Source organism: Furipterus horrens, unplaced genomic scaffold (assembly GCF_987537825.1).
Source record: "Furipterus horrens unplaced genomic scaffold, mFurHor1.1.pri manual_scaffold_3, whole genome shotgun sequence".
Taxonomy (NCBI): Eukaryota; Metazoa; Chordata; class Mammalia; order Chiroptera; family Furipteridae; genus Furipterus; species Furipterus horrens.
In genome coordinates, this window is record NW_028327173.1 from 182,536,652 (window position 1) to 182,552,208 (window position 15,557).

General features: G+C 35.9%; 1 protein-coding gene across 1 annotated transcript in view; it reads left to right on the top strand.

Annotated features, from left to right (window-relative positions):
* SYNE2 (spectrin repeat containing nuclear envelope protein 2) overlaps window positions 1–15,557 on the top strand; it is a 295,528-nt gene that overhangs the window by 128,074 nt on the left and 151,897 nt on the right. The window contains exons 33-41 of the mRNA XM_090270971.1: window positions 6,499–6,657; window positions 7,282–7,443; window positions 9,195–9,296; window positions 10,495–10,695; window positions 11,028–11,199; window positions 11,739–11,851; window positions 13,212–13,414; window positions 13,856–13,975; window positions 14,079–14,370. Coding sequence (XP_090127097.1) covers window positions 6,499–6,657; window positions 7,282–7,443; window positions 9,195–9,296; window positions 10,495–10,695; window positions 11,028–11,199; window positions 11,739–11,851; window positions 13,212–13,414; window positions 13,856–13,975; window positions 14,079–14,370 — 1,524 coding nt within the window. The remainder of the gene's footprint in view (window positions 1–6,498; window positions 6,658–7,281; window positions 7,444–9,194; window positions 9,297–10,494; window positions 10,696–11,027; window positions 11,200–11,738; window positions 11,852–13,211; window positions 13,415–13,855; window positions 13,976–14,078; window positions 14,371–15,557) is intronic.

Genomic DNA, 15,557 nt, shown 5'->3' on the forward strand with positions numbered 1-15,557 from the left:
CAGCTCTCCTGGGAGGGGTACTACACCCTTAGTACTCCTGCCCTGAGGTCACACACTTGTGGCTATCTTCTCCCTGTGCCCTCACCCAGGTCAGTATAACTCTCTGGAGTCTCTTTTACTAATAATCGTCGTCGTGTAGCTTCTTAAGAGTCTATCTGCACCGCCGAGAATGGCTGTGCAGTCCGACTCGGGAGTGACACGGTATCTGTCTCCTCCCGTGTTGAATCGACATCTTGCGATGACGCTGGAGTGTCCTCTCCAGTGAAGCTGAAGCTACAGAGCCTCGAGAGACGATGGTGTAGCTTCTTAAGAGTCTATCTGCACCACCGAGAATGGCTGCGCAGTCCGACTCGGGAGTGACACGGTATCTGTCTCCTCCCGTGTTGAATCGACATCTTGCGATGACGCTGGAGTGTCCTCTACAGTGAAGCTGAAGCTACAGAGCCTGGGCAGGGTGATATGGAGGGTCAGCTGTTGCCCATGCAGCAGACCCCCCCTCTCTTCGCAGCTGAAGGATCCAAGGGAAAGACGGAGTCAATACAGCTTGGCTTCAGGTGCGCCGCAGGAGTTGCCGGTGTTGACTACAACGTCAAACCGCCTTAGGGACTCGGGCTCCGGATTTTCTGTCGGGGTTTACTCCCTTAGCCTTTCCCCTGAAGAGGTATGCCGCAAGGCAGCGGAGGTTTTTTGGAATCAGAGTTTTCCTTCTCTGATATGCCCTGACTGGAAGATCGAACCAGCGACACTTAGCTCGCAGGCCGACGCTCAATCCACTGAGCCAAACCAGCCAGGGTAAGGGCACTAATCCTATTCAAGAGAGCTCCACCCTCTTGACCTAAGCACTTCCCAAAAGCTCCACCTTCTAATACCATTACATTGAGTGTTTGGATGGGAGCGTCTTAGTTTCTTATTAAATAACATGAAAACTAGTGGCTTCTTCCTTCAACAGCAGTTTTAAATCAATGAATGAGGTCTTGTATTAAATTATTTCTATATAGAGTATTATTTCTTATATGTATAATATTTATTAATAATACCATTCACTTAAACATACCCTCATAGACGGAAGTGATTATTATAATCAATTTTTTTATTATTTAAAAAAATCGCCTTTTAAATTTTTTTGCCATTTGAAAGTCAATTAAATGAGCAATCAAATGATGAAAGAGTATATTGATACTACCCTTTTGGAAAACACTTTAACAACATTATTGAAGAACCTTGAAAATCTTTCTACCATCTGACCAAATATTTCACTTAAATATGTAAAATTCTTAATGTCAAAAATAGTCATTGCTGCACTTTACAAATTTACTAATTTCCTGTTTTGTTCAGCGGTCAAACCATATGCACTTCTCCAGTAAAGGACTTGCCCCAGAATTGAAAAATCCTGAAGCCAGAAAAAATGGTTTTATCTACAAATAGTATTACCATGTGGGCTTATGGTTTTAAATTGTATTAATAATAAAAATGATAATAATGATGATAATGATAACTTCTACTATTCATGCCTTTGTCATTGTGTGCCAAGTACTTTGCATATTATTATATCATTTTATTCTCACAATAACTCTGTAAACTAAGTATTATTATCTCTGTTATACTAGTGAGAAAACCAAGGCTTAGAGAAATTTAGAAATAACTGTAGGGGTCTTAATGTTATTAAGATGGTGTTATGAAAAGAATACAGCAAAAAAACAAAATAACACAGATGGTACCACTTTGTTATTATGTGCATGAGTGCCCAATACCCCAGCAAGTGCTCTGGTAAAGAAATGGGTTCAAGCATGAAGGCCAGCCTAAATGTCTACAAGGACTTTATCTTGACAAGATCCAAGTTCAAATCTTGGAATCTCATCACCTTTCTTCAGCTGCACAGAGTAGCTCAGCTATGGATGCGATGACCAGGCTTCTTCATCTTCTGTGAAGAGAGGTGCATACTATGGGTCTCAAGGAGCTGGTATTCATCCTACCCAGCACCAATAAGGAAGCACAATGAAGCAGAAAAAATGAATCATATCCATGTGTTGGAATTTTCATGCATGCTGACCCTCCTCACTAGTAAATGTGGTCCAATTTATATCTTGGCAGGAAAAGTGAGGATAGAGGTTCAGTAACTTACCCAAGATTAGATGGCTAATTAATGAATGGTAGAATGATTATTTAGGCCCAAGTCTATCTGACTGCAAAGTCATGTTTCATCATCATAATAGTGCTTTCCCCGAAAACATTGGAAGTATGTGTACGGCAGAAGTAAACATTGGTTACCTTTGCTTCATCTGTGCCCCTGTCTCAACTGTAACGGTTAGCTCACAAAAGGTATTTTTAAAATTAATAAAATAACTGTAATTACCTTTAGGAAAGATATAAAAGTCCAGGCATTATTTTTTTTATTATGTTGAGAATACTACATCTAATCTAGCCTAGGGTCTAACATATGGGCACTTTATATATTTGCTGAAATAACATATTACTTTGTATGGAAGATATAGAAGTTCTAGTACACTGGTGTTTAATTTGTTTCTCTGACACTTTTTTTAAGTGTCTGGAAAAAGTGAGTTTTAGTACTGCTGATAGTTAACACAACTTTTAGTTAATTTTGTGATGAACTAGGTACTATCTTCAGAAACAATTTCTGTAGCATGTTTTATCATGATGCTTTGCACCCATGGCTGAAACATGATACCACTGAGAACTTTTGTCCTTCAAAACCATAGAAACCTGGATGTTTATCTCAGATATGGTGCCAAATTTCCACTCTCTTTAATGGAAGACAGAGTGCAAAAGTAAGACTAGAAGGCTAGACTGTCAGGGGACCATTAAAGTTTGGGAAATGTCAGAGGGGACCTAGTTTCCTTTATTTTCCCTCTTCCATTCATTGGAGAATAAAACCTGCAGTTCCTGTCAATGCCCAGGTACCCTCTCCTGCTCTTTTCTCTTCACCTGCTGGTAGTTTGTGTCAATGTAACAACAACGTTCTTTAAATGTAATCAAAATTAGGATGGATGTATTTGTAAAATTTTTCACTTAATTGAACAAACATTTATTATGCTCCAATGCAAAGGGTCCTAAACATCAGCCTTGCCAATGTATTAGTCAGTGTCAAGTCAGAGAGTGAAACCTCCCAGTAATTTTTTTCATCAAAAATTTTAAATATTTTTAATTGAACTTTTTATTTTGAGATAATTGTAGAGAAGTCACATGCAGTTATAAGAAATAATACTGAGAGAGCCTGTGTTTCCTTGGCTATGTTTTCTTAATGATAAGCTCTTATAATTTTGTCGTTTTAAAAATCTAATAAAAATGAAATCATACAGATTGTAACCTTTTGGGATTGACTATTTTCACTCAGCATTATTCTCTGCAGATTCATTCAGATTCTTGTAATTTGTTTCTTTTTCTTGCTGAGTAATATTCCATGGTATACATGTGCCACAGTTTATTTAACTGCTCATCCTTCGAAGCACATCTAGGTTGTTTCTAGTTCTTGGCTATTATGAATAAAGTTGCTATAAACATTCGTTTTGTGTGAACATTAGTTTTTGTAGCTCTAGGATAAATACCCTGGAGTCCAGTTGCTAGATTGTATATTAATTGTGTATTTAGTTTTTAAAGAAAATGCCGAACTTTTCCAGAGTGACTGTACCACTTTACATTCCCACTAGCAATGTGAGTGACCCAGTTTCTCTGTATCCTTCCCAGTATTAGATATTGTCTATTTTTTATTTCAGTCATTCTGATAAGTATGCAGTGGTATCACATTATAGTTTTAATGTATATTTCCCTAATTGCTAATGATATGATCACCTTTTCTTTTGCCTGCTTGCGATTTTTACAGTATCTTTGGTGAAGTGTCTCTTTATATCTTGTGTCCATTTTCTAATTAGAGGGATTGATTTCTTTACTGTTGAGTTTTTTGGTTTTTTTTAACGTTTTTATTTTATTTTATTTTTTAATTAATTTGTTTATTTATTTATTTTTAGAGAGAGGGGAAAGGAGCAAGAGAGGGAGCGAAACATCACTGTGTGGTTGCCTCTCACTCATGCCCCCAACTGGGGACCTGACGTGCAACCTAATCATGTGCCCTGACTGGGAATCAAACCAGCAACACTTGGTTCACAGGCCGATGTTCAATCCACTGAGCCACAGCAGCCCGGGCTACTGTTGAGTTTTGAGAGTTCTTTACATATTCTAGATATTAGTCATTTGTCAGATGTGGTTTGCAGATATTTTCTCCCAAACCGTAGCTTGTCTTTTCATCCTCTTAACAGGGTCTTTTGAAGACATAGCAAAAGTTTTTAATTTTGGTTAAAGTACAGTTTACCAATTTTTCCTTTCTTAAGTTGTGCTTTGGTGCCAAAGTCTAATAATTATTTGACTAGCTTAAGATCCTGAAGGTTTTCTCCAGTTTTCCCCCCCTATAAGTTTTATAGGGTTATAGTTGACATTTAAATCCATCATCCATTCAGAGTTCATTTTTTGTATAAAGGGTAAGGCTTAAGTTAAGGTTCATGTTTGTGTCTATAGATGTCCAGTTGCTTCAGCTCCATGTGTTGAAAAGTCTCTGTTTCCTTTGTTGAATTGCTTTGCACCTTTGTGAAAAATTAGTTGGGCATATTTGTGTGAACCCATTTGTGGGTTCGCTATTCTTTTCCATTGATCTATGTGTCTATCCCTCTGCCAATACCATGTAATCTTTATTACTGTACACGATAGATTTTAAGATCAATTAGACTGATTTTTTCCACTTTATTATTTTTTCAAATGTTTGAGCTAATCTAGTTCTTTTACCATTCCATATAAATTTTATAATAATTTGTCTATATCCACAAAGTAGTATTCTTTGGATTTGATCAATGCATTAAACCTATGCATCCAGTTTTTGGGGAAGGGAAGAATTAACATCTTTACTATATTGAGTCTTCTGATCCATGAACTTGGTATTTCTCTGCATTTATTTAGACCTTCTTTGATTTCTTTCATCAGCATTTTGTAGTTTATAGCAAATAAGTCCTGTGCATGTTTTTTTTAGATTTACACCTAAGTATTTAATTCTACCTAAGTAAAAATGATATTATATTTTAAGTTTCAGTATCCGTGTGTTCATTACTGGCATATAGAAGTACAGTTGATTTTTATATGTCTCTTTTGTATTCTACAACCTTTCTGAACCTATTTGTCAGCTCTAGAAATATTTTTATAGATTCCTTGGGCTCTCCTATATAGATAATCATGTCATCTGCAAACAAGATAATTTCTTGACACTGGGGATATGAATCTCCTTGTTATTGCTAGTTGGGGGTACAAGTTCTAACTCCCCACTAGGCCTCCACTGTTCCTTGCAGCTCCCTATGTGGCCCATCATAGGGGCAAGTGCCTTGTTACTGCCAGCAGGAATGTAGGTCCTGGCTCTCTACTGGCCTTCCCTGATATTACCCTGGTTGGTGAGGGTGGGGCTTCTGTTACAGTCTGGTGGTGGTGGAAGTCTAGGCTGTACACTTGACCTTTGCTGGTATTGTGGGAGTTGAACCACAAGTTTTTGTTTTTTTGTATTATTTACCCTTAGTAATTATTTTCTAACAGTTTTCTGTCTTTCAAGGTTGTCCTATTCCTGGTACTTGGAATTAAGAGAATAGGCTTTTCTTGGGGCTTTTTTGTCTGTTATATTACCTAATGCTGGCTTTTTCAGCACACAGTCTGGGATATTCGAGGGAAAAAGAAATTGCAGGGAGCTCACCACCAGGGTGCTCCTTAGGATCCGGTGCCTGCAGCCAATGTTCCTTCTTAAGCTCTCCTCTTTTCAGTCTTCTTAAGTTAGTTTTGTATATGATGTGAAGGGTTTTAAATTTTGCTTAGTGAGATCAATAGGGAAAAGTATGTTTATTCCACATCACAGAAATGGAAGTCCTTCTAGGGTGCATAACTTTTAGATTTTTGGTTATGGGAAATTATTTTCAAACTGTATGTAATCATTAAAAATGTTTGTGTAAGATTAGTAAATTAATTAGTAAATTAAATTAGTAAATTAGTAAATTAATTTTATAGTTTAAGGTCATTGGCCTTTTCATAAAATATTTTTTCAAACGTCCATGATAGAAATGATGTTGGAGTTGGAATCATGGAAAATTAAACAGGAAGTCATATTAAAGACCTTTTAGAGTTCTGTGTGTTTTATTCAAATGAGAATTTTTTTCTTCAATATTACAAAGATGATTCCTATCAGAGGAGTCCAGGAACTGTCACTTTTTATACTATTCAATGGATATACTTTTTTTGATAGAATATTATTTCCCATGGACCAAAAACATGGTTTTTGACCATATTTTATCATGCATAGTGGGAAGAAAGTTGGGTGTGAAGTTATTGTTAAACCAGATGGTTAGGATTATAAACACTTTTCTTGAGAAAGTGGGACAATAAAAGCCAATAATACAATCATGTTTCTTACCAGTTTATTTATGTCAGGAGATCAAAACATGTGTTATACCTTTTTAACAGATTGAGGTTGTCAAAGAAGAATTTAATGAACATTTAGAAGTTGTAGACAAGATTAACCAGATCTGCAAAAATCTACAATTTCATCTAAATAAAATGAGAACCTTTGAAGAACCTCCTTTTGAGAAAGAGGCTAATATTATTGTGGACAGATGGCTTGATGTAAGTGATGATTTAATTGACTAGAAATTCTGTTATATAACAATTAAATCAATCTTTTCTATTGTATCTTTGGTATCTTTAATGTCATTACAGAATTCAAAAGTGCCCATGGTAAAAATGTTCAAATAATATAAAGTTTAGGACTTAGGAATTAACTTTCACACCCAGAGTTTTAGGCAGTACTAACAAATGAGTCTGTAATTTTCTACATATAAAAGTGTAAGCTCAGTTTATTTAAAACAAACCAGTTAATATGTTCCTTATCCATGCAAGATTTTAATATTCAACTATATATTTATTTAATACATTTTTAGTTGAGAACTAATGATGTTTTTTTAAATGAATTACAAGTTAAGAACTTGTGTTATATTTTGATCTGGGTTTTTAAAAACACCTTTTATTTATTGTGGTTTAGAACTTAGGAAGACTACAGCACATTGACTAAGTTTTGTTTGTTTTTTGTAGAAGAAAGAACTGCATGATACGTTAAAGCAAATTTTTTGTTGATTAATAAAGCAAGATAGCCAGTAAAGTTAACCTTAAACTAAAATTTTATTTAAGAATAGCATTTATACTTTTTTTTAAACTACTAAATGTGTTATTTCTCTGTGTTAATTATGGTAGATAAATGAGAAGACAGAAGACTACTATGAGAATCTGGGTCGAGCTCTAGCTTTATGGGACAAACTTTTTAACTTAAAAGATGTAATTGATGAGTGGACTGAAAATGTCCTTCAACAAATTGAATTACATCAGCTCACTGAAGAGGAAAGAGAAAAGCTGCAGGTAATTTAACAGAGATAAAATATGTGCTTTTTTTTTTTTTTTTTTTACACAGTTGACATTTTAATGAGTTTGCTTTCTTGAAGCAGGGTAGAGAAATCACAAAGAAATATTTTATTTCTTTTATTATCCCTTGAGTGGGACCTAACGGTGTTGTTTCCTTTATGATATCCGGGAAGATGTTAGCAGATGTTATTAATCTAGGGTTTGCAGACATCCAAGGGATTTGTGGATGAAATCATCTTCCATGGGAGAAATTACATCTTTATTTTCATTAGTATCTAACTAAAATGTAATACTTGTTCCAATTATAAGTATAGTCAACAAACATAGGATGAACTTACATGTGGCATTTGTTAATAACAAAATCACATATATTTTAAAAATCGTTATCTGGTTGCAACTATCACTCTTATCACTACTTTGAAAATATGGTGTTTAGTAGGCCCACTGCTAGATGATTTTATTTAAGGTATTAATAGAGGAGCATACATATTACTGTAATATAAATACATTATTTTGAATATTTTGATAACTAACTCAATGTAACTTTTTTCCTTTATGGTTCTACATAATTTATTTTATATTTAATTTTAAAAATATTATAATACAACAGGTCCATGGGGTTCACTAACCTTCCAGAGGGGTTTGTGGTGTATAAAAGCTTAAGAACTCCTAGCAGAAGCCCCATGAAAATGCATAATTGTTTCCAGGTGATTAGTCTAGGCCCTTGGATTAGGTAAACTTTCTCCTAAAGGGCCAAATAGTACATATTTTAGGCTTGTAGATCATTTGATCAATGTCACAAATGGTCAACTCTGCTGTTCTAATACGAAAGCAGTCGGTCACAGACAAGACACAAGTGCTTGAAAGTAGCTGGATCCCAAGGAAACTATTTATAAACACAGACTGCCAGACGTTAGCTGTTAACCCCTAATATAGAGCATGATTATGGGTGAACTTCATAATTTGGATTAAGCAGTTCCTCAAAAATATAGATAAAACACGAGGCTGAGTATGAACATCTTTATAGAGCTTCAAAAAAGGTTAGTTTTTAAAACAGTAATCTTATGTTTTGCCATCTGGAAGAATTAAAAACATATTTTTAACTCCAGGGAGAATTTTTTCTAATTGTTTAGTTGGTTTACATAAATGTATGCATGTATTGTGAACACTGGCTGTGATATTTGTCATTTTATTCACTTTTAAAATCAAATATCCATTTTTATGCATTTGGAAAAAATTTTTAATAAGTGTGGAGATTTCTGAGTTTCCTGGGTATATGATTATAGTCCTGAAGTAAAACTATGGTTTTCCTAAGTATGAATGAATTATCACTAAGAGCCCCTTAAATCTGTCTTGAAGTACAGGTTGTTTTAAAATGTAAAGTTAAAGATTATAAACTGCCAACTTGTGGGCCAAATTCCACCAACCAGTGACATGTGTGTGTGTGTTGACAGTTTCTGTGTACAGATCTAGGAAATGTGACCACTTTAGGTGGGCCCTGCAGGCTGGGGTGGGGGCACAAGCCTAGTCCTTCTCTGTAGCCTTACAGCGAGGACCCTACTCTCAGTGGTTATGTTTGTCCTTATTCAGGAAGGCACTTGGGTCTGTAAGTCCCAGGACTCTGTCAACAAAACAAGTGATGAGGGGCCGCACAAAGGCTCTTTCAGTTTCTGTGCATTAGCAATCACGGCTACCAGAAAATAAGGCATATAATAAAAACATTTTTTATTAAAATTTGTGTGTTTTAGGCGGAGTTACAAATCCATGAACAAAAATCTACAGAATTTTCTAGAAGAGTGGCTAAAATACAGTTTCTACTTCAAAGCAGTGAGATACCTCTTGAATTGCAGGTAAGAGAATTTTTACTTAAAAGTTGCAATGAAACTACTCCAAAAATAATGTGCATAAACCAGAATTTGAATCGGGAACCTAAAATAAAACTGAGATCATTATTTAATTCACTTTTGTTCAATTCCTATATTACAGACTAACCAGATTTTTAATAGTTGGCGTAGTTTATTATCTTTATTCCACTTTCAGGATGAATAATATTATTTTTTGCATTCTCTTATTCTTATTTCACTTATTTCACAGGCCTCTTGTATACAGGGAGAGATACTACTGGGCATCCACATCAAGTAACACAGGGAATCCTCAGGAGTTGACATGAATGTAGGAAGGAAAATACTGCTAATGTGACTCTAGGTTCATTTGTTGTTAGAAGAAGAAACAGGGAGATTGCCTCACGTGTGAATTTCTCTTGTGTGAAGAGATTTGCTACAATTTTCTGTAGATCAAAGTGCGTAGTAGCTGAATAGGAATATTCATATGGCTGAATATGAGTCAGTCTTTCTGGGTGAGGCACTGGAGCTACCACCCATTAGCCATCTGATCTTGGGCAAAACCTACTTGACCTTCTTAAGCCTGTATTTTTGTGCCTTAAGTGCTTACCATGATGCTGTGTACATAATAAACACTCAACAAATGCTGGCTCTGTAATTTTTTCTGTATGTTTTTATATGTTTTCAAATGAGTGCTATGAAATAACACCTCAGGTAGTATGCTAGATAAAACCAGTTTTGGGGAAATGTTTCAAATTAGTCTCTTATTATTATTATTATTTTATTTTTTAAAATATTTTATTTATTTATTTTAGAGCGAGGAGAAGGGAGGGAGAGAGGGTGAGAAACACCACTTTGTGGTTGCCACTTGGGTATCCCCAACTGGTGACCAGGCCCGCAACCCAGGCATGTGCCCTGACCGGGAATCAAACCTGTGACACTTTGGTCTGCAGGCTGGCACTCAATTCAAATTAATCTCTTAAAAAGTCAGAAGTTCAGTTTTAGTTTTTCATATTACTCTTCTTCTTTAAAGGCAACATTTGAATTGTCATATTACTGATATAAAGCAATGAAGAATTATAAGTAGAGAATAATTTACTTCACATTAAAATGAAATAGTCTCAATTCATTCCCTTGCAAAGTAGCTTGTCTTAAAATCTAGTTAAATAAAACCTGTAACCATACTTCATGTGTTTCATGCTTTCAGGTCATGGAATCCTCTATTTTGAACAAGATAGAACATGTAAAAATGCTTTTAACAGGGGGGTCCAACTACTCTGCACTCAGTGGAAACACTGCTGAGCTGCAGGAAGACCTGGACCAAGCCAAGACTCAGATTGGGATGACGGAGTCCCTCTTGAAAGCCTTGTCTCCTTCTGACAGCTTGGAGATATTTACGAAACTGGAGGTACTTCCCAGCTGCTTCTCTTCTGTGATTCAGATTTATTTTCACATTTGTTTCTGATGGTCTTGACCTCTTGAGGTTAATAAAAAATGAGAGCCTGGGGAAATATCTCAAACAATTTGTGTATATTAAGCAGTCAACTTTGATTTGCTCTGTGGACAGAAATTATTTGATATTAAATTGCATTGAATTTATACATTCACTGGCTAAGAGAAAGCAGAGCCACCCAAAAGGAAATCATCTATATTTTTACAAAAACAATGGAGATTAATATGCATTGTGTAAATTGAGCTCATTTTAAGACTTAATGGTTGTTTGTTTGTTTATATATTTAGGAGATACAACAGCAAATTCTACAGCAAAAGCACAATATGCTATTACTTGAGAATCAAATAGGTTGTCTGACTCCTGAACTCTCTGAATTAAAAAAGCAATATGAAAGTGTCAGTGATTTGTTTAATACCAAAAAAAGTGTTTTGCAAGATCACTTTCCTAAGTTATTGAATGGTGAGTGCAATGTTTCTTCTGCTGTGTTTCTGAGAATCTTGAAGTATGAATAAGTACTGGGAACACAAAGGCTAATCTAAGCTTCACTTAGGGATGGTTGCACAGATTATATTCCAAGAAAAAAACTGAGTGAGTGATTGGTTAAAGATTTATTCAGAAAAATCTTTTTGGGGGGAAGCTCTCACTAATCTATGCATGTGATATATAACATCTATTTCTTTTAAATGCCAAATCTTTATTTTACTAAAGAAAGTCAACACTGTCCTTGTATCTGACCTTCCACAGTGGTGACTAAGTCCATGACATGTCTGCTGGTGTGTTTGGGTGTCCTGTGTGCTTGAAAAGGAGGTTTTGGTGTAGAGAATAAACCACGATTACTTTCTAGACCTCATTAGCCCTCAAAATTGGGTCTCAACTTATTACACTCAAAACAATGATTAGTAGCCATTGCCTGGGAAGCAAGTTTCAAAATCTTTCACTTTAACTACATGTATGAAGTCTGCCTTGAATGAATATAGCTTTTTTTTTTTCCCCTGAAGATCAATGCAAGAACTTTAATGACTGGTTCAGCAACATTAAAGCAAACCTTGAAGAGTGTTTTGAATTATCAGGAACAAAAAAGAGTATGGAACAAAAGCTACAAAAACTTTCTGTAAGTCATAAATTTTATTTAGTAAAAATTCATTAAAACTAAAATGCTAGAGGCATAGAACTGTATTTAAACAGATAGGACAATAATTACTTTGATTTATTAATTTACCTATGTAGAAATAATAATTACAAATAACCTGGCTTTTCCCAAATATTTTGAAACTGTGTTTGCTGGGTAATAGTGCAGGTGTTTTATTTTCATTTTTTTAGTTCCTTTTTTTTTAAAGTCAGATTTTATTTACTTATTTTTTAGAGAAAGGGAAGGAGGGAGAAATAGAGGGAGAGAAACATCAACTGGTTGCCTCTCACATGCCCCCAACTGGGGACCTGGCCCACAACCCAGGCATATGTCCTGCCTGGGAATCGAACCAGTGACCTTTTGGTTGTAGTATGATGCTCAATCCACTGAGCCACACCAGCCAGGGCAGTGAAGGTGTTTTAAATAAGTTCTGTTTACACACCTATGCTATTTACCTAAATGTTTGCTGGTGAATTCAATTGTGTTAAAATCATATTTGATAAAAAAATTAAAAAATTATCTAATTTGGGCTTTGCTATTCCTTTACTTTCCTGAAATAAATCTCTTGATTTTCTAAGTCTTTCCAGGCATATTTCTTTTAAAAATTGCAGTTGAAGTTGAATACACTGCTAGTCAAAGTGTAGCAGAGAGTGACCTAAAATAAATGGCCAAGTGCCTGCACATGTAAAATGCGTGTCACGCCCTTAACTCTTGATCACTTCAGAGTAGATTATCTAATACTTTAGTTTTGATAATAAGTCACACTCTCAGGCTTACTGATGGCACTTAATGTCCTATGGTTTGCTGCTTTGATGATACCATTCTTCATTGATAGAACTGCCTTCTCTTTTCTTAGTTTACAGCTCTGACTTCCTTTTATCCAGTTAACTTTGCCCACTACATGGGCCTCAGTAATTGATGCTCAAGCTTTTTAATACAAACATTGACATACAATTCTGATTCGGACGAAGCTGTGTAGAGAATAGTCTGTAGTTTTACGCATTGATTCCCATAGAAGAACAGGTGCTTAGGAGAAGCTGAGTAGCCAGGAATAGAAACTGCGGTCTTTCCCGCTGTAACTCCTGCTGGCCTTCGTGGTAGCACAGCATCGTTTTGCTTGACGCCCTTTCCAGAAAGTCAGGTGTGCGCACACTGGAGAACTAACGTAAAGCAGCTGTTGATCATTTATCGTTGAGGGCAGTTGTGCCTCCATAGGCTCTCTTTTGTACAGGGTGGTTAGAAGATGGCCTGTCAATGTACTGGCTTGGACAGTGCCGTGGGGATAGCAGAGACTCTTCTTAGACTTGCTGGGAGGATGTAATTGACTTTTTGTCTTTTTTAGGATTTCTTGGCTCTTGAAGGAAGAGGCAGTCAAATTCAGCAAGTGGGGACGGTACTGAATCATGTGAAGAAGCATCTGCCCAAAGCACATGTTAAGGAGCTTAACAGTTGGATTGTAAGTCAAGAAACTGAATTAGAAAAAATGGAGTCCGTATGCCAGGTGCGAGCGAAGGAGCTTGATGACTATTTGCATCAGCTACTGAGGTAGGAAATGAAGGTGACATCTAAATAGCATGGTTTTCTAATGACTCCTTTCTATGTACTTTGCCTCCATACAGTTAGCCTTGGGATACATAATACACACAAATTTCACAAATAACATACATACTTTCAAATCTCTAGGAAGGTGGAGGTTTAGAGAATTCTTCACCTTATTTAACATGGCAGAGGTTTAGGAAAGAGTCCATAAATATTTTTAGTACGTTTCCTATTCTTTATGATACATTCGTGTGACTCACTGCTTTATAGAATACCACTGTAATGCAGGCTATTATTATTCATATTTTAATGTTAAAAATTACGTTTTCGCCAGAGAATAATAAAAACATATAGTAAAAAACCTGGTTGGCTCACAAGATTCATGTCACTCTTCAGAGAAATACTTTTTGCTCATTTTATATTCTAACATATGTAATGTTCTTTTAGACTCCAGGATGACCACAGAAACCTGAGTAAGTGGTTGACTAATCAAGAAGAGAAGTGGAAGGAAATGGAAGAATCAGAAGAGAAAACTGAGTTATTTTGCCAAGCTCTAGCTAGAAAGAGGTATAGCTGACCTTATATAAAATATTTGGGGGGTGGGGATCCGGTTTTTTGTTACATGTTTTTGTGGCTCCTATAAACTTACAGTGATATTTGGAATTTACAGAGAACAATTTGAATCTTTGGCCCAGTTGAACAACTCTTTGAAGGAATGTGGGCTTACTGAAGAAGAAGAAATAATAATGGAATCAGCACGTTTGATTGATAGATACCAAACATTATTAAGACAAATATGTGAAATTGAAGAGGAGGATAAGTTACCTCCTGCTGAGGACCAGAGCTTTAATGATCTTGCACAAGATGTAATTCACTGGATAACAGGGATTAAAGAGTCCCTTATGGTTTTGAATTCATCTGAAGGCCAAATGCCACTTGAGGAAACAATCCAAAAAATAAAGGTATAACTGTGGAAACTAAATTTCAGAGGTCAGAGTGAACTCTAATTTTGAAAAGATTTAGAGGAAAATGGCAAAGATTTGTTTCTTAATGGAAAATAGAATAACTGTAGAATGGTTGAAGACATTCATATGATTGACCTTACAAAAGAGAAGAGCTGTGATGGATCTAAAAATTATTTTAATGCAGATAGAAGAGGGAAAGTAAATCCTCTCTTTCTGAGGGCAATGGCCAGTTAGTGTCCATCTTCACTGAGTGCAGAGGAATTGAAATAAAGGCAGTAAATTAGAGCTGTGGCGGGTGGGAGTTTGCTAGGATATATAAGACATGCCAGGGCATCAGCAGTGGCCAGGGCAGATCTGGAGGGGAACTCTTCTTCAGAGTGGATATGTATGGTTCATTGAGGTAATTAGAGACTGAGTAGGTTGTGGAGGGCGAGGAAATTTCAGCCTCCCTTCAGCTCACTTTTTATCTGAGGGGGATTTGGTAAATATTGCTCATTTAAAATGCAGGAGACAGAAGCACCTGTGTTTAAAAGAAACTCAGGAGACTTGAAATCATATTGGTTGAAGCATGGTTAGAAATGGTTAAGAATAGTGAGCTATAAGGGTTGGTGAGATTTAATGACGTAATCAGAATCTTTTGAGATTATGTCTGAAAGGTTTTCCAGAGAAGGTGAATCTAGTGGAGTTTCCAAGAAGGGAGGAACTTGATAGTTGGTTCAGAGCAAAGGAGGGAAAGAGAAGAACAGGGAACAGGAATTAACTATGCCACGCAGAGAGACAAGAGTTGCAGGGGGGGACACTGTGTTTTCCTGTAGGAAGCCATAAGTCTCATCTTGAGTGTATAAAAATGTCTAGTTCAGGTTGTTAGCCCAACTCTTTATCTGTAAATAATGGAGTAGACAGGTAGATGGATTTGCCAGGGTTTGTTTTTTTTTTCTGCTTTTTTGTTTTTTGTCATATACTTTATTTGAAGACGGTTGAAAATCAAGAGAAAATCAGGAATGCAATCAGCTCAATCTGACAAATGTTTCTTGAGAACCAGTCCTATGTACCACGAAGGAGGTATCTTTGTCCTTTGGGCACATATAAAAATGAAATCTAATCTGCAGTTAGAATCTTAATATAGTGTTTATAAATAAAAAGATAGCATACGTGCTATCTATGAATGGGATTATAAAACCCTT